General features: G+C 49.7%; 1 protein-coding gene across 1 annotated transcript in view; it reads left to right on the top strand.

The window, feature by feature from the left end:
- Nucleotides 1-685: 685 nt before the first annotated feature.
- The window catches only part of aldh1l2 (aldehyde dehydrogenase 1 family member L2), a 100859-nt gene continuing 79956 nt past the window's right edge, over nucleotides 686-21588 (top strand). The window contains exons 1-3 of the mRNA XM_033039370.1: nucleotides 686-846; nucleotides 1804-1948; nucleotides 14429-14663. Of these exons, the coding sequence (XP_032895261.1) occupies nucleotides 799-846; nucleotides 1804-1948; nucleotides 14429-14663 (428 nt within the window). The 5' untranslated portion in view covers nucleotides 686-798. The remainder of the gene's footprint in view (nucleotides 847-1803; nucleotides 1949-14428; nucleotides 14664-21588) is intronic.

Below are 21588 nucleotides of genomic sequence, written 5' to 3'. Positions count from 1 at the left end.
TTGCTATAGTGCAGGCAGTGAAGAAAGCGAATAGTATGTTAGCTTTCATAGCAAAAGGATTTGAGCATAGGAGCAGGGAGGTTCTACTGCAGTTGTACAGGGTCTTGGTGAGACCACACCTGGAGTATTGCGTACAGTTTTGGTCTCCAAATCTGAGGAAGGACATTATTGCCATAGAGGGAGTGCAGAGAAGGTTCACCAGACTGATTCCTGGGATGTCAGGACTGTCTTATGAAGAAAGACTGGATAGACTTGGTTTATACTCTCTAGAATTTAGGAGATCGAGAGGGGATCTTATAGAAACTTACAAAATTCTTAAGGGGTTGGACAGGCTAGATGCAGGAAGATTGCTCCCGATGTTGGGGAAGTCCAGGACAAGGGGTCACAGCTTAAGGATAAGGGGGAAATCCTTTAAAACCGAGATGAGAAAAACTTTTTTCACACAGAGAGTGGTGAATCTCTGGAACTCTCTGCCACAGAGGGTAGTCGAGGCCAGTTCATTGGCTATATTTAAGAGGGAGTTAGATGTGGCCCTTGTGGCTAAGGGGATCAGAGGGTAGGGAGAGAAGGCAGGTACGGGATACTGAGTTGGATGATCAGCCATGATCATATTGAATGGCGATGCAGGCTCGAATGGCCGAATGGCCTACTCCTGCACCTAATTTCTATGTTTCTATAGGATCTTTGATTGCAAGGGCGCGTGTCCGCCCATTGGCCGCGGGGACGCGCACGGCGGCGGCGCTCGGGGACGCGCTCAGTCGCTGCGCTACTGCTGCCCACAGAGGTCGGGACGCAGTCATGCTGAGGGCTGCGGCGCACACCGTCCGGAGGCTCTCCACCACGACGGTGAGACCCAGCGATACTCCCCGGGCACCAGCCTCCTCTCCCTGGCCACATATACCCCCCCATCCCGCGCTGTCTACCCTCTGCTGGCTCTTCACTGTCCGGATCAGTGTGTACCCCTCTCTACCCCGTCCCTCGCTCACCCCAGCCCCTCTCCAGACGTGTCCCCTCTCTGTCCCCAGACCCGCGCCCCCCTCCACATATCCCCCACTCTCTCCCCTTCTCTTTATTTATCTCCCCCTTCTCTCTCTCTCCCCCCTTCCCTCCCTCTCCCCCCTTCCCTCCCTCTCCCCTCCCCCCCCCCCGTCTCTCTCTCTCTCCCCCTCCACTCTCTCCCCCCCTCCACTCTCTCTCTCCCCCTCCACACTCTCTCTCCCCCTCCACACTCTCACTCTCTCCCTCCACACTCTCACTCTCTCCCTCCACACTCTCACTCTCTCTCCCTCCACACTCTCACTCTCTCCCCCTCCACTCTCTCACTCCACACACTCTCTCTCCCACACCGTGCATCGCCACCACTCAGTGGACACGTTGCATCAGACTCGGCGGTGGGAGCCGGGCCAGCTCACAGCCCGGACACACACACACACACACACACAGAGCTAATACACACTCTCTATCTCTATCTCTCCTCCCTCCCCGATCAGCCGGCTTCTGCACCGGGCAGCCTCCATTCATCCTGGACAACCCCCACCTCCTCCTCGCCACTGGCTTTCGTGATTATTTCTGTCTCCCTAGCACCAAGCACAGCTGACATCTACACCCCTCCCCCTCCCCCTCCCCCTCCCTCAGGCTGCAGGTAGGCCCTGTCTCTCCGGCCCTCTGTCCTGCCCCCCCACTCACTCACTCCCCTCCCACTCACTCGCCTCTCACCCACCCCCACTCACTCCCCTCCCCCTTGTTCCGCCCCCACATCCCTCTGTAGGGCAGTGTTTTGAGTTGGAGTTGTTTGTTTTGCAGATCTGTTACCAGAACAAGCTGAAAGTAGCGTTGATCGGCCAGAGTTTGTTTGGGCAGGAGGTGTACAGCAGTCTGCGGAAGAAAGGGCATGAAGTAGTCGGCGTGTTCACAGTCCCCGACCGAGATGGGAAAGCCGATCCTTTGGGTGAGTGTGTGAGACTGTGTGTGTGTGTGTTTCATTGTTGGCTTGCTTCACTGATTGAGGGCAACCTTTGTGTAGGAAGGAACTACAGATGCTGGTTCACACCGAACATAGACACAAAGTGCTGGAGTAACTCAGTGGGTCAGACAACATCTCTGGAGAGAAGGAATAGGTGACGTTTCAGGTCAAAACCTTTTTTCGAGACACCCATTCCTTCTCTCCAGAGATGCTGCCTGTCCCGCTGAGTTACTCCAGCATTTTGCGGCTACTTTTATTAGGTTCTGTGAGCCTTGTATTGAATGGTGAAGTGTCTTCAATAAAAACATTGTAAATTGTCCGGAGTGTGACGGATAGTGTTTGTGTTCGGGGTGATCGATGGTCGGCGTTCAATACCATCATCCTCTCCAAGCTGGTTACCAAGCTCACAGAACTGGGTCTGTGCATCCCTCTGCAATTGGATCCTCGACTTCCTCATCCACATACCACAGTCTGTTCGAATTGGCAGATATACTTCATCCTCAGTAACAATCAGTACTGGAGCACCTCAAGGCTGCGTACTCAGCCCCCTGCTGTACTCGCTCTATACTCATGACTGTGTAGCCGGACACAGTGCGAACTCCATCTTCAAGTTCGCCGACGACACCACTGTTGTGGGATGAATTACAGATGGTGATGAGTCAGAGTATAGAAGTGAGATCGACTGATTGACCAAATGGTGCCAGCACAACAACCTGGCTCTCAACACCAGTAAAACCAAAGAACTGATTGCAGACTTTGTAAGAGGTAGGATGAGGACCCACAATCCTGTTTACATCAATGGGACAATGGCGGAGAGAGTCAAAAACTTCAACTTCCTGTGCGCGCATATTTCCAAAGGTCTTTCCTGGACCCAGCACACTGATGCAATTATAAAGGAAGCATATCAGCGCCTGTACTTCCTGAGAAGATTACGGAGATTTGGTATCTCAAAGAGGATTCTCTTGAACTTCTACAGGTGCACAGTAGAGAGCATACTGACTGGTTGCATCGTGGCCTGGTTCAGCAACTTGAACGTCCAGGAGCGGAAAAGACTGCAAAAAAGTTGTGACCACTGCCCAGTCCATCACCGGCTCTGACCTCCCCACCGTCGAAGGGATCTATCGGAGCCGCCGCCTCAAAAAGGCAGCCAACATCATCAGAGACCCACACCACCCTAGTCACAAACTCATCTCACCACTGCCATTGGGAAGAAGGTCCAGGAGCCTGAAAACTGTAACGTCCAGGTTGAGGAACAGCTTCCCTACAACCATCAGGCTATTAAACACTACGACCTCAAATAAGCTCTGAACTACAATAGACTATTATTGTTATTATTATTGCACTATTATTTGTTTTTTGAGTGAGTGATTGTGTGTGTCAGGACTTGAGAGCTTGAGCAATGGGGTGATGTTGGACAGGATAGAAATGTATTCCTTGGAACGCAGGAGGTGGCAGGGTCATCTTGCAGTGGTGTATATATCATGAGAGCAATAGATAGAGTGAATCTGCAGTGTCTTTGTTTCTCTGGGTAAGGTAATCAACAACCAGACGACATAGGTTTAGGAGAGAACAGAAAGATTTAAAAGGAACCTGAGGCACAACACTTTTACACAGAGGGAACAGCTGCAGGAGGAAGTGGTTGAGGCAGGTACAGTAGCACCATTTAAAAGATATCTGACAGGTTTAGAGGGATATAGGCCAGAGGCAGGTAACTTGGTCTAACTTGGATGGGGCATCTTGGTCGCCATGGATGAGGTGGACCTGTTACAGTGCTGTGGGACTCCATGACTATCAATACTTTCTAAAATCAACTTTCTCCAGGCCAATAACAGAAGTTCCCCTTCCTGGATAGAGTGGGTGGAGAGGATGTTTCCACCAGTGGGAGGGTCAAGGACCAGAGGGCACAGCCTCAGAATTAAAGGATGTTCCTTTAGGAAGGAGATGAGGAGGAGTTTCTTTAGTCAAAGGGTGGTGAATCTGCGGAATTCATTGCCACAGAAGGCTGTGGAGGCCTTCAATGGATATTTTTAAGGCGGAGATAGATAGATTCTTGATTGGTACGGGTGTCAGGGTTGTGGGGGAAAGGCAGGAGAATGGGGTTGAGAGGGAAAGATAAATCATGATTGAATGGTGGATTAGACTAGATGGGCTGAATGACCTAATTATACTCCTATCAATTATGACCTTATTTACCCGATTTATTCCTCTCAAGATTTTGTACACCTCTATAAGATCACCCCTCATCCCCCTGCGCTCCAATGAACCCAGCCTACTCAACCTCTTCCTATAGCTCGCACCCTCTAGTCCAGGCAACATCCTCGTAAATCTTTTCTGAACTTTTTCCAGGTTGACAACATCTTTCTGATAACATGGTGCCCAAAATTGTACACAATAAATACAGCCTCACAAACGTCTAGTATAACTGCAGCATGATCTCCCAACTTCTATATGCAATACTCTGACTGGGGAAGGCCACTGTGCAAAAGCTTGTTTGACCACCCTATCTACCCGTGATGTCACTTTCAAAGAACCATGCACCTGCACTCCTAGATCCCTCTGCTCTACAACACTCCCCATAGCCCTACCATTCACTGTGTAGGCTCTGCCCATGTCGGACTGCCCAAAATGCAACACCTCACATTTCTCTGTTAAATTGCATCAACCACTCCTCAGCCCACCTGCCCAACCGATTGAGATCCTGCTGCAATTTCTGATAACCATCTTCACTATCTACAATACCACCCACTTTTGCGTCATCATTTATAAACCATTCAGGTTGCCCCTTGGTCTCTGACACCCCACAGAAAACAATGCAAGGTTGTCCAAATATTCCTTGTTGCTAATTCTTTCTAAACCCAGGAGACATCTTGCAGTTCCTTGTGACTGCATCTTGATCAACCTCTTTTTCTGTAATGGACGGCTCAATTGTAATCATGTATTGTCTTTCTGCTGACTGGTTAGCACGCAACAAAAGCTTTTCACTGTATCTCAATAAACATAGAAACATAGAAAATAGGTGCAGGAGGAGGCCATTCGGCCCTTTGAGCCAGCACCGCCATTCATTGTGATCATGGCTGATCGTCCCCTATCAATAACCCGTGCCTGCCTTCTCCCCATATCCCTTGATTCCACTAGCCCCTAGAGCTCTATCTAACTCTCTCTTAAATCCATCCAAACAATAAACTAAACGTAACTATCCCCTCCAAGGCCCCTGCATCCTTTCTGCAGCGCAGTAACCAGAACTGTAAATAATATTCCAAATGTAGCCTAACCAAAATTTAACAGCTGCAACATGGCGGGCCAATGTTTATCCTCCGTGCCCTGACTGAAAGCCACACTCCAAAGACGTACAGGTTTGTAGGCAAAATTGGCTTCGGAAAAATTGTAAATTGTCTCTAGTATGTGTAGGATAGTGTTAGTGTGTGTGGATCGTTGGTCAGCGTGGACTCAGAGGGTCGAAGGGCCTGTTTCCCGGCTGTATCTCAATACGATACTAAATTCATATGCACCCTTAATCACTCTATCAATCTGTGTTGCCACTTTCTGGGAGCCTTGTACCTGTATCCATAGGTCTCTTTGTGCAGGAATCCCAGGGCTCATTTGTTGTGTATGTCTTGCCCTGGTTTAACTTCCTTGTGCATCATTTTGCATTTAAACTCCATCTGCCACTCCTTTGCCCACGTTCCCAGTTGATCCTGTTATAATCTGAGACAACCTTCTTCACTAATCATTGCCACTGGCAATGTTGGAGTCGCCCACTGTATCAGCAAAGTATCTGACATGCCATAATGTGTTATCTTGCTTTATTCAATATTAAGATGTTCCAAAACATGTCATTTTGGGTTTACATAGTTTTGTTTTATTCCTGTAGGCAACTTGATCAAGTCACCAAATTAAAACGAAGATAGACACAAAATGCTGGAGTAATTCAACGGGTCAGCCAGCATCTCTGGAGAAAGATGGGGAAGATGGGTGGTGGGGAAGATGCTGGAGTCAATTATAAAAGATGAAATAGCGGCACATTTGGATAGCAGTATGAGGATCGGTCCGAGTCAGCATGGATTTACGAAAGGGAAATCATGCTTGACTAATCTTCTTGAATTTTTTTGAGGATGTAACTAGGAAAATGGACAATGGAGAGCCAGTGGATGTAGTGTACCTCAGGGCTGCCAACTCTCACGCATTGAGCGTGAGACTCGCGCATTGAGCGTGAGACTCGCGCATTGAGCGTGAGACTCGCGCATTGAGCGTGAGACTCGCGCATTGAGCGTGAGACTCGCGCATTGAGCGTGAGACTCATGCTGATCACAAATTTCTCACGCTCTGTCGTGAGAAATTCTGTGATCAACAAGAATTTCAAAATTAATATCAACTGCATGGGCCGCGAGTGTTGGAGAGCCGGGGCTGAGGGAGGGATGGAAGCAGAAGCAGCGGCAGGGACAGATGCGGACGGGGAGCCGTGGCTGGCGAGTGTTTGCCGGGCTGGCGAGTGTTTGCCGGGCTGGCGAGTTGCTCGCTGCAGCTCCGGCCATGGAGCAGCCTCAGTGCAAGAGTCCCGAGCCGTCGGATGAGGCGGAAGCGTTGCGCCGCTGCCGTGAGAGTCTCTGTGCCGAATTCACACAGGTGGAATAACGGTGCTGGCTCGAAGGGCCCATTGGCCTACTCCTGCACTTATTGTCTATTATCTATAGTCTATTGTCATATAAAGAATGGTGACGTTTTGGGTCGAGGCGCTGAGCTAATTTAAAATTAAGGTCTAAAAAGGGTAGAAGGCCATCGACCCGAAACATCATCTATTCCTTTTCTCCAGTGATGCTGACTGACCCGCTGAGTTGTTCCAGCATTTTGTGTCTATCTTTGGTGTAAACCAGCGTCTGCAGTTCCTTCCCACACAGATCACCTGTTCACACTAGTTCTATGTTATCCCATTTTTTTTATCCACCCCCTATACATTAAGGCCAATTTTAAATGCCAATTTAAAAATGGGTGGTAACCAGAGCACAAGGAGGAAACTATCATGATCGCAGGGAGATGTGCACATTCCAAACAGACAGCATGAAGATGCATTTGGGTGGTGGTAGAAGAAGGGGTTTGAAACGAAGCAAATGCACGATCCGAAAAAATGAATGGAGAATATGTGTAGGAAAGAACTGCAGATGCTGGTTTAAATCGAAGACAGACAAAATGCTGGAGTAACTCAGCGTGACAGGCAGGATCTCTGGAGAGAAGGACTGGGTGACGTTTTTTAGGTCGAGCCCTTTATTCAGACTTCTTCAGAATGGAGAATAGACAGTGAGACAGAAGCAAAAACAGGCTCTTCAACCAACCATGTCCATGCCAAGTATAAAGCACCTATTTGAACTTTTTAGTTTAGTTTTGCATTACCGTGCGAAAAGACGCCCTTCGGCTCACCGAGTCCACGCCGCCCAATTATCTCCATATACTATCCAACAATTTACAATTGGGACAATTTACAATTTTTTTACCTCTATATGCTTTATCTCTAAATCTCTTTTTAAATCACTCCACCTCTGGCAGTCTGTGTTCCTGATTTCAGTAACCCTCCTCGGATCCCCCCTCAACCTCTTACCCTTTGGTTTTAGAAAGCTGTGCTATGGGGGAAAGTGTCTTCCCATCCACCTGTGCCCCTTGTCATCCCTTATCCTCCGTTCCAAGTGCTTCCTATAATGTGGTGATCAGAACTATACCGGATACTCCAGCTGAGGTCCAACTAATGCTTTGTAATGGAAGGAACTGCAGATGCTGGTTCTGCAGAGTCTGAAGAAGCGTCTCGACCCATTCCTTCTCTCCAGAGGTGCTGCCTGTCCCGCTGAGTTACTGCAGCATCTAACGTTTTGTCAAGTTGTATTCTAGCCGTTGTTGTTATTTTGTATGCCCAGGGTGGTTTAGTTTACTGTCACGTGTACTGCAGGTCAGTGAAAAGCTTCTGTTTGCATGCTATCCAGTGAAATAACATACCATGCACGCTTACAATCATGCCGTCCAAAATGCACAGATATTTAGTGCAAGATATAACATTAAAGTCTGATCGAGTTCGACTAAAGATAGTTCAAAGATCTCCAATGAGGTAGATGGGAGGCCAGGACCGCTCTCTCGCTGATGAGAGAACCGTTCAGTTGCCTGATATCAGCTTGAAAGAAACTGTCGCTGAGTAGACTGCACTCGGAGTAGTCACGATGGGCTGAATGGTCTAATTCTGCACCTACCACTTATGGACATGAATTCTTCCCTGATGGGAAAGGGGAGAAGCGGGAGTGGCCGGGGTGTGACTCGTCCTTGATTATGCTGCTGGCCTTGCTGAGGCTGCGTGAGGTGTGGATGTAGTCAATGGAAAGGAGGTTGGTTTGTGTGATGGTCTGGGCTGCGTCCACAACTCTGCAATTCCTTGCAGCCTTGGACAGAGCTGTTCCCAAACTAGGCTGTGATGCATCTCGATAAAATGCTTTCTATGGCTAACCTGGCAAGTATCCATCCTGCAGTTAACATGCCGGTTCTCACCCAAAATGTTTGTCCCCCCCACATGCTGCCTGACCCACTGAGTTCTTGTAGCAGATTCTATTTTGCCCCAGATTCTTGCCTCTGTAGTCTTATGTATCACCACTATCCTGTTTACCATGTTCCCCTCTATATTTACCTTTTGCTGCCTTCAGGGATCCTTGGTCTTGTGCTCCAAGAATCCTTTATTTCGCAACACTCCCCTGGGTTCTGTGTACATCCCAGTCCTCTCTAGATGAATTGCTTCATGTTTTTCAGGTGTAGATTCCATCTGCCGTTGCTCTGCCCTCCTGCCAACACATTCATATCGTGCTGAACCTATGCCTGCTCATAGTTTATTGTCACGTGTACCGAGGTACAGTGAAAAGCTTTAGTTGCGTGCCAACCAGTCAGCGGAAAGACAATACATGATTACAATCGAGCCGTCCTCAGTGTAGAGGGAATAACGTGAATAACATTTAGTGCAAGATGAAGTCCAATCAAAGAGTGCGAGGATCTTCAGTGAGGCAAATGGTAGTGCAGGACTGCTCTTTAGTTGTCGATGGGATGGATGGTTCGGTTGCCTGATAACAGCTGGGAAGAATTTGTGTGTTATCTGTGGATTTACTAATTTTACATCTTCGACATTCACATCCAAATCGTTAATAGGTATTGGTTTGTTATGTGTACTGAAATACAATGGAAAGCTTTTTTTGTGTCAAACAATCAAGCTCTATGTAGGCAGTTCCCCTCTCCCCTGATTCTCAGTCTGAAGAAGGATCTCGACCCAAAACGTCAACTGTTCCTTTTCTTCAGAGATACTGACTGACCCGCTGTGTTATAAGTATAGAGTCATACAGTGTGGAAACGGGCCCTTCGATACAACTTGCCCACATCGACCAACATGTCCCAGCTCCACTGGTCCCATCTGCCTGCGTTTGCCCCACATCCCTTTAAATGTCCTATCCACATCTCTGTCTAAATGTTTCTTAAACAATTACTTTGTGTCTACCTTCAGGTTAAATCAGCATCTGCAGTTCCTTCCTACCTATCCAGGTACACAAGGTAGTACAAAGACAAAAACACCAGAATGCCATGTATGGCGTTACAGCTGTAGAGAAAACCAGTCCAGAAGGCCCACAGTGAGATGGGATGGAAGATAGGGATGACAGTGCAGCTTATGAAAGCACTGTTGGAAAGTCTGATAACAGCCGGGAACACGGTGATCCTGAATCTGGTGGTCCCAGCTTTCAAGGTTTTGTATCTTCTGCCCAAAGGGAGAGGGGAGACGAGGGAACACCAGGGTGAAATTAGTCCTTGATTATGTTGGCTGCTTTCCCAGGGCAGATAGAGCTGAAGGGGTCTGTGTGATGGACAGTTACATTCACATCTCTGCATTTGTTGTAATCCAAAGTCTTGTTTTCTGTACCGACTAACAGTTTAGTTTGGTATTAGTTTGGGTTTTAGTTCAATTTTAGTTTAGTTTATAGATACAGCATGGAAACAGGCCCTTCAGCCCACCGAGTCCGTGCCGACCACAGGTCCCCGCACACTAACACTATCGTACGCACACTAGGGACAATTTACAATTTTACCGAAGCCAATTAACCTACAAACCTGTACTTCTCTGGAGTGTGGGAGGAAACCGGAGCACCCGGAGAAAACCCACGCAGGTCACGGGGAGAACGTACAAACTCCGTACAGACAGCACCTGTAGTCAGGATCGAACCAGAGTCTCTGGCACTGTAAGGCAGCAACTCTACCGCTGCGCCACTGTGCTGCCCCGACTGCTTCTGCCAGCTTCCGAGCAACCTGTTTACAATAGATGGGCTCACATTGGTGAGATTCAAGATTCACAGCTGAGACTGGAGGTTAGAGCAGCCTGTGACCCAGGCATACTGCTTCAGGCTGGCAACTTGTCTCAGCTTCCTGACGTATGGTTTATGATGCAAGAACTAGCTACTCGATCTTGAAATTCGATCCCGTGGGTGGAGCAGTGGAAGTTGGATAGATTCTGACAGGATCAGGAGTGTGTTTCCTGAGGCTGAGGTTAGACAGACGTTGACTAACCCTGGCAGTACCCCTGCTCCTGCACCTTCCTCCCCTTTACACAGATTGGACTCATTGAAGCAGTTTAAAGTGCTCAAACTCCTGGACTGCTGCTCCTCTTCCTCTTGCAGCTCAGCTGCCGGATGTTTTCTTGGCCTTCACCCACCCCCTCTCCCTCCATTCATTCTCCCCCCCACTCCCACCCCACCACTCTCCCCAGCAGCACATCCTCTCCCCACGCACACTTCTGGATAACTCTGCCCTATTGTTGCATAAAACACATAACAGTGCATCACAAAACACGCCCTTCTACCCACAATGTCGGAGCTGAACATTTTTTTTAATTGTTTATATTTCGCAGTAGAATTAGGCCATTCGGTCCATCATGTCTACTCCGCCATTCAATCATGACTAATCTATCTCTCCCTCCTAACCTCATTCTCTTGCCTTCTCCCCATAACCCTTGACACCCGTAGTAATCAAGAACCTATCTATCTCTACCTTAAATATATCCATTGATAGCCTCCATGGCCTTCTGTGGCAATGAATTCCACAGATTCACCACCCTCTGACTAAAGAAATTCCTCCTCATCTCTTTCCTAAAGGTACGTCCTTTAATTCTAAAGGTTTCAAAGGTCTTTTATTGTCACATGTACCAATTAAGGTACAGTGATATGCAAATTATCATACCGCCATACCAAAAAAAAAAAGCAACAAGACACACAGCTACTTAAAATTTAACATAAACATCCACCACACCAGATTTCCCACATTCCTCACTGTGATGGAAGGCAATAAAGTCCACACTTCTTCCTCTTTATTCTCCCGCAGTCGGGGCAGTTGAACCATCTGCCAGGGCGATTGAAGCTCCACGTCGGGGCGGGCAAAACTCCTGCTGCTTGGAGTTTTCTCCAAGTCGGTCTCCAACCAGAGACGCCGGGTTCCATGATGTTAAGTCCGCAAGCACCCATGGTTGGAGCTCCGAGGTCGATCCCTGACAAAGGGATCACGGGCGCCGTGATGTTAAAAACCCGTAGGCGCCCGCGGTGGAGCTCTCAAAACTCGATCTTCAGTAAAGGCGACCAACTCCTCAATGTTGGCCCGCAGTGCGGACGGATATACGAGCTAAAGAACACTAAAAACATACATTTAACACATACTCTACTATTAAAACACAAAGAAGGAAGGGAACATACAGATTGTTGGTGAGGCAGCCATTGCTAGCGCCACCCAGTGAATTCTGAGGCTATGACTAGTCCTAGACTCTCCCACTAGTGGAAACATCCTCTCCACATCCACTCTATCCTGGCCTTTCACTATTTGGTACGTTTCAATGTGGTCTCCCCTCATCCTTCTAAACTTCAGTGAGTGGAGCCAGTGCCGTCAAACGCTCATCATATGTTAACCCACTCATTCCTGGGATAATTCTCATAAACCTCCTCTGGACCCTCTCCAGAGCCAGCACATCCTTCCGCAGATATGGTGCCCAAAATTGTTCACAATACTCCAAATGCAGCCTGACCAGCGCCTTGTAGAGTCTCAGCATTACACTCCTATTTTTGTATTCGAGCCCTCTTGAAATAAATGCCTTGAATTTGCCTAACATTGGTTGCCTTCTTCATGACATGAGGCCAGACTATCACTTATCTACCTGCACACAGGCCATATCCCTCCATTGCCTGCATATCCATTGGCCTATCCAAAAGTATTTTAAATGCCACTAACGTACCTGCTTCAACCACTGCCTCCAGCAGCGTGTTCCAGACACTCACCACTGTGTAAAAACAAACTTGCCCCGCACATCTCTCAACTTTACTCCTCTTACTTTAGACCGATGTCCTGTAGTATTTGATTTTTCCACCCATGAAAAAAGACTGTCTATCCTATCTATGCCTCCCTTAATTTTCATCCGCAGCTTTCGGCTTGCCAGTAAAAACAATCCAAGTCTGTCAAACCACTCCCTGTTGCTAATACCCTCTAATCCAGGTATTGCTCTGGTAAATCTCCTCTGCACCATTTCCAAAGCTTCCTCATTCTTCCTGTGATAGGGCGACCAGACTGCACACAATACTCAAACTACGGCCTAACCCAAAATTATATAAAACATCCTGATACCCACAACCCTGACCTATTTAAAGCAGGATTACCATATGCCTTCTTTACCACACTATCTACTTGTGTTGCCATTTTCAGGGAGTTATGGACATTGACTGCATGATCTCTCTCTATATCAATGTTGTGTAGGGTCAAGCCATTAATTGTATATTTTGTCCATACATTTGATCTCCCAAAGTGCAACATCTTACACTTGCTCAGATTAAATTCCATCTGCCGTTTCTCCGCCCATTTTTGTAGCTGATCTATATCCCGCTGTATACTTTGACAGCCTTCCTCACAGTCCACGACCCCAACAATCTAGGTGCCACATACAAACTTACTAACCACTGTACACTGTGGTTGGCTCGATTGTAATCATCTACTGCCTTTCCGCCAACTGGTAGGCATGCAACAAAAATGTGCCCTGAGGGGGATATGGACACATGTGCAAGTCTCTTCAGTCTTAGTTTAGAGATACAGTGTGTAAAAAGGTTTGTTTTTGCTTCAAACTGATAACACAAAAGTTAGTAATACAGTAATGTCTTTATTTCGCCAGGCGGGATAGGGATCAACTCTGACAGTATGTAAAATTGACACTACAGTCCCTCTTTCTCCACACACAGAGGTAATGTTCAATCAGATATATTTATAATCAGCAATTCAGCAATTCTTTCTCTCACAGCATTATACAGCCTTTTGCCTGTTAAAATCAGAGGATTGACAGGTTCTTCCGATAGAGGAAAGGTTAGCCCATATATGGTTATGCAGAAGGAGCTATTTTTTGCAGATTCAAGCACTCTTGTTTTTTGACCTTGTTGGTCTATTTTTTGTACATTACAATCTGTAGAGTAAATGGTAGGAACGAATTGTCTGAACATTTTTCTGATTGTTTATATCATAGAAAAAAACATTCATGTTCTTGTGCTGTAATCTCGCTCGTGTTGCAGAAGAAAGGTGAAAACATTCATGGTATTGTGCAGAACTCTCACTTGTGTAGTAGGAGAACGTTTAGGCATTCATTTTATTGCTTCTAAATCTACAGCAGAATCCATTTTGTAACTTCTAAATCTTTAAACTCTTTCAGACCCTTCGGCCCATAGCATCCGCACCGACCAGCGATCCCCTAACACTAGCACAAACACTAGGGACAATCTACATTTATACCAAGCCAATTAGCCTACAAACCTGCACGTCTTTGGAGTTCGGTAGGAAACTGGAGCTCCCCGGAGAAAACCCACGGGGAGAACGTACAAACTCCATACAGACAACATCTGTAGTCAGGATGGAACCCGGCTCTCTGGCGCTGTGAGGCAGCAACTCTACCGCTGCACCACTCAATGCTGATGAATTTCCATTGATTCTTCCACCCACTTGGTCAGAGTACCAGGAGTGGGTGCCACTCAGGCTCTCATGGACGTTCCCAGACGGGTGATAAGGTTCCAGTGCAGGGGTTTGAAGTTCATTGTCTATCATCCTGCTTACCATTTGTGTGTTAGTCACAGAAGTGGATCTGCAATCACACATTACAATCGCTGCTCACTTTGAAATCTCTACCCCGACAGCAACATTTCTTACTTCAATTATGTCATTCCCCTTATCGTGTATCTGCACACTGCGAATGACTCGATTGTAACAGTGTATTGTCTGACTGGTTAGCACGCAACAAAAGCTTTTCACTGTACACGTGACAATACACTAAACTAAACTTTGTTTGTTCAAATGCCATTATCATGTGAAAGGCAGGTTGTTTAATACCATGGGGGGAGGAACCAGAGCTGGAAGTGAATGTTACAGAAACTGACTGTAAACTAATTGTCTCCTCAGCGGTGGCCGCGGACAAGGATGGAACACCAGTCTTTAAGTTCCCCAGATGGCGGCTGAAGGGAAAGCCCATTGCTGATGTGGTTGAAGCCTACAAATCTGTCGGAGCAGAGCTCAACGTGCTCCCGTTCTGCAGCCAGTTCATCCCCATGGATGTTATTAACCACCCGAGGCATGGATCAATCATTTACCACCCGTCCCTGCTCCCCCGCCACAGGGGTGCAGCTGCTATCAACTGGTAAGAACATCACGCCACAAGGCCAAGTTAACCGCTGTGTGCTCCAAGTTTTGTTTAGAGTTACAGTACAGAAACTGGCCCTTTTGTAACGGGTCTAGCTTGGACCCAATAGCAGCACAGAATCAGGTACAGTTGGTAATTAACTTTATTACGATACTGTAACACAGAGTAGTAACACAGGAATGGGTACATCGTACTCACACAGAGGCTCAGGATTGAGCGAGGGTTCCGAAGAGGGGCAGGCAGGAGACGTAGTCGGGAAATCGCTGGAGAGTCTTGCATGAATGCCGAGAACAATCTGGCACAGTGAGGAGAGTCTATATACCGGGTTAATTGGTGATCAGAGGCAACTGAGTGCAACAGGTGAGGAGAGTTGGGCTGATGAGAGGGGAGTGGCAGGCAGGCAGGTGAGGAGAAGGAGGGACCAGTGGAAAATACTGGGAGGTGAAGTGGATGAGAATGAGGAGAGGGAAGACTGTGACAGAACCCCCCCCCCCCCCTCAAGGGACGGCTCCTGACGTCCCAAAACAAAAAAAACGATAAAGAAAATAAACCCAATCCCGCGCAGAGTTGGGTGGGAGGAGGGGGACCGGAGGAGGGCTAATATTCGTCTGAGACATCCATGTCCGCATCCTCCTCCATAACATCAGAGGAAAGCTCCGTCTCGTCGTCACTGGGCGCCTCAGACGGAAGAGGGGACAGAGTCTCAGGGGCGGCGACCTGATGAGGGAGGCGTCCAGGATGTGTCGAGCAGGAACCCAGGACCTCTCCTCTGGACCGTAACCCTCCCAATCGACCAGGTATTGGAGACCCCTCCCACGACGGCGGGTGCGCAGGAGGCGGTGCACCGTAAAGGCGGGGCCTCCATCGATGAGATGAGGAGGTGGAGGAGGAGGGACTGCGGGGACCAGGGAGCTCTCCCGGACTGGCTTTACTCTGGACACGTGGAACGTAGGATGGACCCGCATGGAACGAGGCAACTTGAGCCTCACAACCGCTGGGTTGATGACCTTCTGGATCTCAAAGGGACCGATGAACTTGAGTGCCAACTTCTTGGACTCCACCCTCAAGGGAATGTCCCGGGTCGACAGCCACACCTTCTTGCCCGCGAGGTAGGTGGGGGCCTGGGTGCGGTGACGGTTGGCAGCCGTGGCGTAACGGTCCACGGAGCGGAGAAGAGCCGCCCTGGCTTGGGTCCACGTCCTGCGGCAGCGACGAATGAAGGCCTGGACGGACGGGCAGGAAACCTCTTTCTCCAGCGCCGGGAACAGTGGAGGCTGGAACCCGTAGGCATACTGGAAAGAGGAGAGCCCAGTGGCAGAGCTTGTCAGGGTGTTGTGGGCGTACTCCACCCACAACAACTGCTGGGAGCAGGAGGAGGGATGCTTGGACACCATACACCACAGCACCGTCTCCATCTCCTGATTCTTCCTTTCAGTTTGGCCGTTGGCCCCCACAAGCGTGCAGAACTCCCTCCAGAACACAGAGGCAAACTGGGGTCCCCGGTCGGAGACCACATCGACGGGGAGACCATGGAGCCTGAAGACGTGGAGTAACATGAGCTCGGCAGTTTCCTTGGCTGACGGATGCTTGGGCAGGGGCACGAAGTGAGCCATCTTGCTAAATCTATCGACCACGGTCAGGATGGTGATGTGACCACTGGATGGGGGCAGGCCGGTAACGAAGTCCAGGGAGATGTGGGACCATGGTCGATGGGGTACAGGCAGTGGAAGCAGATGACCCTCAGGAGCTTGGTGTGAGACCTTGTGCTGGTTGCAAACGGGACAGGCGTTGACAAACCCCCGAGTGTCCTCCTCCAGCGATGCCCACCAGAACCTCCGTAGCACCATCTCCTTGGTCCGCTGAATGCCGGGATGACAGGCGAGTCGAGAGCTGTGGGCCCACTGAAGGACGTCGGACCGCAGGGCAGAAACCACAAACAGGCGATCAGGAAGGCATGCGCTGGGTCCCGGCTGGTTCTCCAAGGCCGCCTTGACCCTCTCCTCCACTTCCCAGGTGAGGGAGGCAACCCTGTGCGAGGACGGGAGGATGGTGTTGGGGCCAGAGGCAGGCTCCTCCTTCGCCAAGAACTGTCGAGAGAGGGCATCGGGCTTCACGTTGCGGGACCCAGGTCGGTAGGAGAGGGAGAAGTTGAAGCGGGTGAGGAAGAGAGACCAGCGGGCCTGACGAGAGTTGAGCCTCTTGGCTGACTGGAGGTATTCAAGGTTCTTGTGGTCAGTCCAAACCAAGAAAGGCTGCTCGGTTCCCTCCAGCCAGTGACACCATTCCTCCAACGCCAACATAACCGCCAACAGTTCTCGGTTGCCAATGTCATAATTCCTCTCAGCAGGGGTCAGGCATCGGGAGAAGAAGGCACATGGATGGAGCTTCTGGTCCCCGGCAGCCCGATGGGACAGAACAGCTCCCACCCCCACATCGGAGGCGTCCACCTCCACCACGAACTGTCTCTCTGAGTCCGGAACTTGGAGGATGGGGGCCGATGTAAACCGTGTCTTGAGTGTCTGAAAAGCTTTGTTGGCCACGGCAGACCACCGGAACGGAACCTTGGAGGAGGTGAGTGCCGTGAGGGGTGCGGCCACAGTACTGTAGCCACGGATGAACCGTCGGTAAAAATTGGCGAACCCCAGGAACCTTTGGAGCTGCTTGCGGGAGTCAGGAACAGGCCAGGTGGTGACAGCAGAGACCTTGGCGGGGTCCATCTTGATGTTCCCTTGGCCAACGATGTATCCTAGGAAGGAGACTGACGGGGAGTGAAACTCGCACTTCTCAGCTTTAACGAAGAGCGAGTTCTCCAGGAGCCGATGTAGAACTGCCTGGACGTGGTGTATGTGTTCCTCCTTGGTCCGTGAAAAGACGAGGATGTCATCAAGATAGACGAACACGTACTTGTTCAACATGTCTCTGAGAACGTCATTGACCAAAGCCTGGAAGACGGCCGGGGCGTTGGTGAGGCCAAAGTGCATCACCCGGTATTCATAATGTCCCGTGGGAGTGTTGAAGGCGGTCTTCCACTCATCTCCCTCTTTGATGCGGACCAAGTGGTAGGCGTTGCGTAGATCCAACTTCGAAAAGATGGTGGCCCCCTCCAAGAGCTCGAAAGCAGAGGAGATGAGTGGGAGAGGGTAGCGATTCTTCACCCTGATGCCGTTGAGCCCCCGGTAATCTATGCAGGGACACAGAGATTTGTCCTTCTTCTCCACGAAGAAGAACCCAGCCCCAGCAGGAGACGAGGAGGGATGGATGAGACCAGCAGCCAAGGAGTCGATTATGTATTTCTCCATGGCGCCTCTCTCAGGGGCGGACAGGGAGTAAAGGCGACCCCTAGGAGGAGCGGAACCAGGCAGGAGGTCTATGGCGCAGTCATAGGGCCGATGAGGAGGAAGGGAGGTGGCCCTAGACTTGCTAAAAACCTCCCCAAAGTCATGGTACTCGGCTGGGACCCCCGTCAGATCTGGAGCAGAACTGGAGCAGGTGGCCGGTTGAGGAGCTGAGGCTTGCTTCAGGCACACTTGGTGGCAGGAAGGGCTCCAACCCAAGATGACCCCCGTCCTCCAGTCGATGTTGGGGTTGTGTCGCCGAAGCCAGGGGTAACCCAGGATGAGGGGAAGACGGGGAGACTGCAGGATGTGGAACTGGATGGTCTCATGTTGATTACCAGACAGGAGCATGCGCACTGGGACCGTCTGGCGAGAAACAGTCCCCAGGAGATGGCCGTCGAGGGCGTTGGCGGGAACAGGTTCAGGCAGGGGAACACAACTGATGCCTAGCTGGCAGTCTAGTTCCATGTCCATAAGATTAATGTCACAACCAGAGTCTATGAAGGTGGCGAGGGTGTGAGAACCATCAGACAGGCATGACAAAGAGGGCGTCGGGCAGAGGAAAGTTCAGAGGTTCGACTCACCAGTAATTCCTCCGCTACTGGTGAGTCTGGCCTTTTACTGGACACTTGGAGATGTAATGACCCGCCAGGCCACAGTAGAGACAGAGGTTCCCCCGACTCCGACGTTCCCGTTCCTCGGGGGTGAGATTGGTGCGACCCACCTGCATGGGTTCGGGTTGCCTCGACGGTTGCCCCGACGAGGGTAGTCCAGTCGCCTGTCCCTGTCGCCTCTCCCGACGTCTCGCCAGGATGCGTCAGTCCAGACGGGTCATTAGCTCGATAAGCCCATCCAGAGAAGAAGGAAGGTCGTGGGACATCAACTCATCCTTGATATAGTCATTCAAGCCCAGCAAGAAAGCGTCACACTGGGCCGGGGCGTTCCAATCACTCTGACGGGTCCTGGTGCGAAAGTCGATGGCGAAGTCAGCGACGCTCTGGTTCCCCTGGCTCAACCCCAGCAGACCTCCCGCAGCGTCCGGACCCATCGAAACCTCACCGAACACCTTGCGAAGCTCCGCGGCGAAGGCCTGGAAAGAGGAGCAAGCTGGCGTGCGTCGCTCCCATTCAGCCATTCCCCACAGCCGAGCTCTGCCAGTCAGGTGATTAATGGTAAACGCCACTCTCGCCGCTTCCTGGGCGAAGGTGTAGGGCTGTAGGGCGAAGAGAATGGAACAGTTTGTGATGAATGGGTTGCAGCCCTCCGGGTCTCCAGCATAGCGCTCCGGGGTTCCCATCCGGGGCACAGGTGATGGTCCTGGCGGACCGGGAGCTGGTGCTGTCGGAGCCGGAGGCGAAGCATGGGGTGTAGCCTGGGCGAGGGTGGTCGTCAGCTGTTGGACCTGGGTGGCTAGTGCAACCAATGCTTGCTCTTGGTTTGACACAGCCTGTCGAACCTCGGAGTTGGAGGCAGTGAGCATAGCTTCGTGCTGCAGGAGCGTGTGCTCAATCCTCTCAAAGCGGTTTGACGGAGACGTTGTGTGCACTGAGTCCATTGTTGGCCAGATTGTACTGTAACGGGTATAGTTTGGTCCCAATAGCAGCACAGAATCAGGAAGGTATAGTTGGTAATGAACTTTATTACGATACTGTAACACAGAGTAGTAACACAGGAATGGGTACACCATACTCACACAGAGGCTCAGGATTGAGCGAGGGTTCCGAAGAGGGGCAGGCAGGAGACGCAGTCGGGAAATCGCTGGAGAGTCTCGCATGAATGCTGAGAACAATCTGGCACAGTGAGGAGAGTCTATATACCGGGTTAATTGGTGATCAGAGGCAACTGAGTGCAACAGGTGAGGAGAGTTGGGCTGATGAGAGGGGAGTGGCAGGCAGGCAGGTGAGGAGAAGGAGGGACCGGTGGAAAAGTACTGGGAGGTGAAGTGGATGAGAATGAGGAGAGGGCAGACTGTGACACCTTTGGCCCACCGAGTCCGCGCCGACCAGCGATCCCCACACACTAACACTATCCTACACACTAGGGACAATTTACACTTATACCAAGCCAATTAATCTACATACCTGTGCATCTTTGGAGTGTGGGAGGAAACCGAAGATCTCAGAGAAAACCCACGCAGTCAAAGGGAGAACGTACAAACTCCGTACAGACAGCACCCGTAGTCAGGATGTAACCCGGGTCTCTGGCTTTGTAAGCACTGTAAGACAGCAACTCTACTGCTGCGCCACCATGCCGGCCTTGAAATTATATGTGCTAAGAAGATCTGGTCAACCTTTGAAGCTCATTGCACAGAAAACATTTCAGCCTTTGCAGATTTCGATGTGGTCTCAACAGTAAAAGTCGTCATGAAATCTTTCCTACTTAGCCACCTTGTTTAAACTATGGTAAAGCTCTTGGTAGTGTTGTAGAGCAGAGGGATCTAGGAGTGTGGGTGCATGATTCCTTGAAGGTGGAGTCGCAGGTGGATCGGGTGGTCAAAAAGGCTTTTGGTACATTGGCCTTCATCAGCCAGAGTATTGAATATAGAAGTTGGGAGGTCATGTTGCAGTTGTATAAGACGTTGGTGAGGCCACATTTAAAATATTGTGTTCAGTTCTGGGCCCCATGTTATAGGAAAGATGTTAAGTTGGAAAGGGTACAGAAAAGATTTACGAGGATGTTGCCAGGACTCGAGAGAGTCCAATCTATTGGGAGAGGTTGAGCAGGCTGGGACTCTATTCCCTGGAGCACAGGAGGATTAGGGGAGATCTTATAATATCATATGTATAAAATTATGAGAGAAATAGATCGGGTGGACGCACAGAGTCTCTTGCCAGAGTGGGAGAATCAAGAAGCATAAGGCATAGGTTCAAGGTGAAGTGGTAAAGATTTTATAGGAACCCGAGGGGTAACTTTTTCACATAAGTTGTGGTGGGTGTATGGAACAAGCTGCCAGAGGAGGTAGTTGAGGCAGGGACTATTGCAATGTTTAAGAAGCAATTAGACAGGTACATGGATAGGACAGGTTTAGAGAGATATGGGCCAAACGTAGGCTGGTGGTACTAGTGTAGATGGGACATGTTGGTCGGCCTGTTGGAAGGGCCTGTTTCCACGCTGTATGACTATTCGTTTCTATTGATTGTTCATGAATACCCAAACAAACTATTCCCAGATTCCTTCTCCCACAGGGGAGCTGCCTGTTGTACCTTCATACTTAGCTGGACCAGTGGTTCGTTTTCTAAGGAAGGGAGGTTGTTTCAAATCTCTCGGAAGGAACTGCGTATGCTGGTTTATACCAAAGATAGACTCAAAATGCAGGAGTAACTCAGCAGGTCATGCAGGATCTCTGGAGTAAAAGGAAGGATAATGTCTCAGGACGGGACCCTTCTTCAGACTGAAAGTAGAGGGAAGGGAACTGGAGATAAAAAATGGCCAGAAAAAAGCAGGGCCAGCACTTTGTGTTTATCTTTGGTTAATAATAGTAGTGTATGTGTTATCCCCAGTGAGGGAGCACAGGAAGGCTACAGGGAAAGTCAAGGTCCACGGCAACACCAATGATGCAGGTTCTTGAGGAGTTGCTCGCTGCATAG

Source organism: Amblyraja radiata, chromosome 21, assembly GCF_010909765.2.
Source record: "Amblyraja radiata isolate CabotCenter1 chromosome 21, sAmbRad1.1.pri, whole genome shotgun sequence".
In the NCBI taxonomy this organism is placed as follows: Eukaryota; Metazoa; Chordata; class Chondrichthyes; order Rajiformes; family Rajidae; genus Amblyraja; species Amblyraja radiata.
This window is presented reverse-complemented; position numbering and strand designations above follow the sequence as displayed.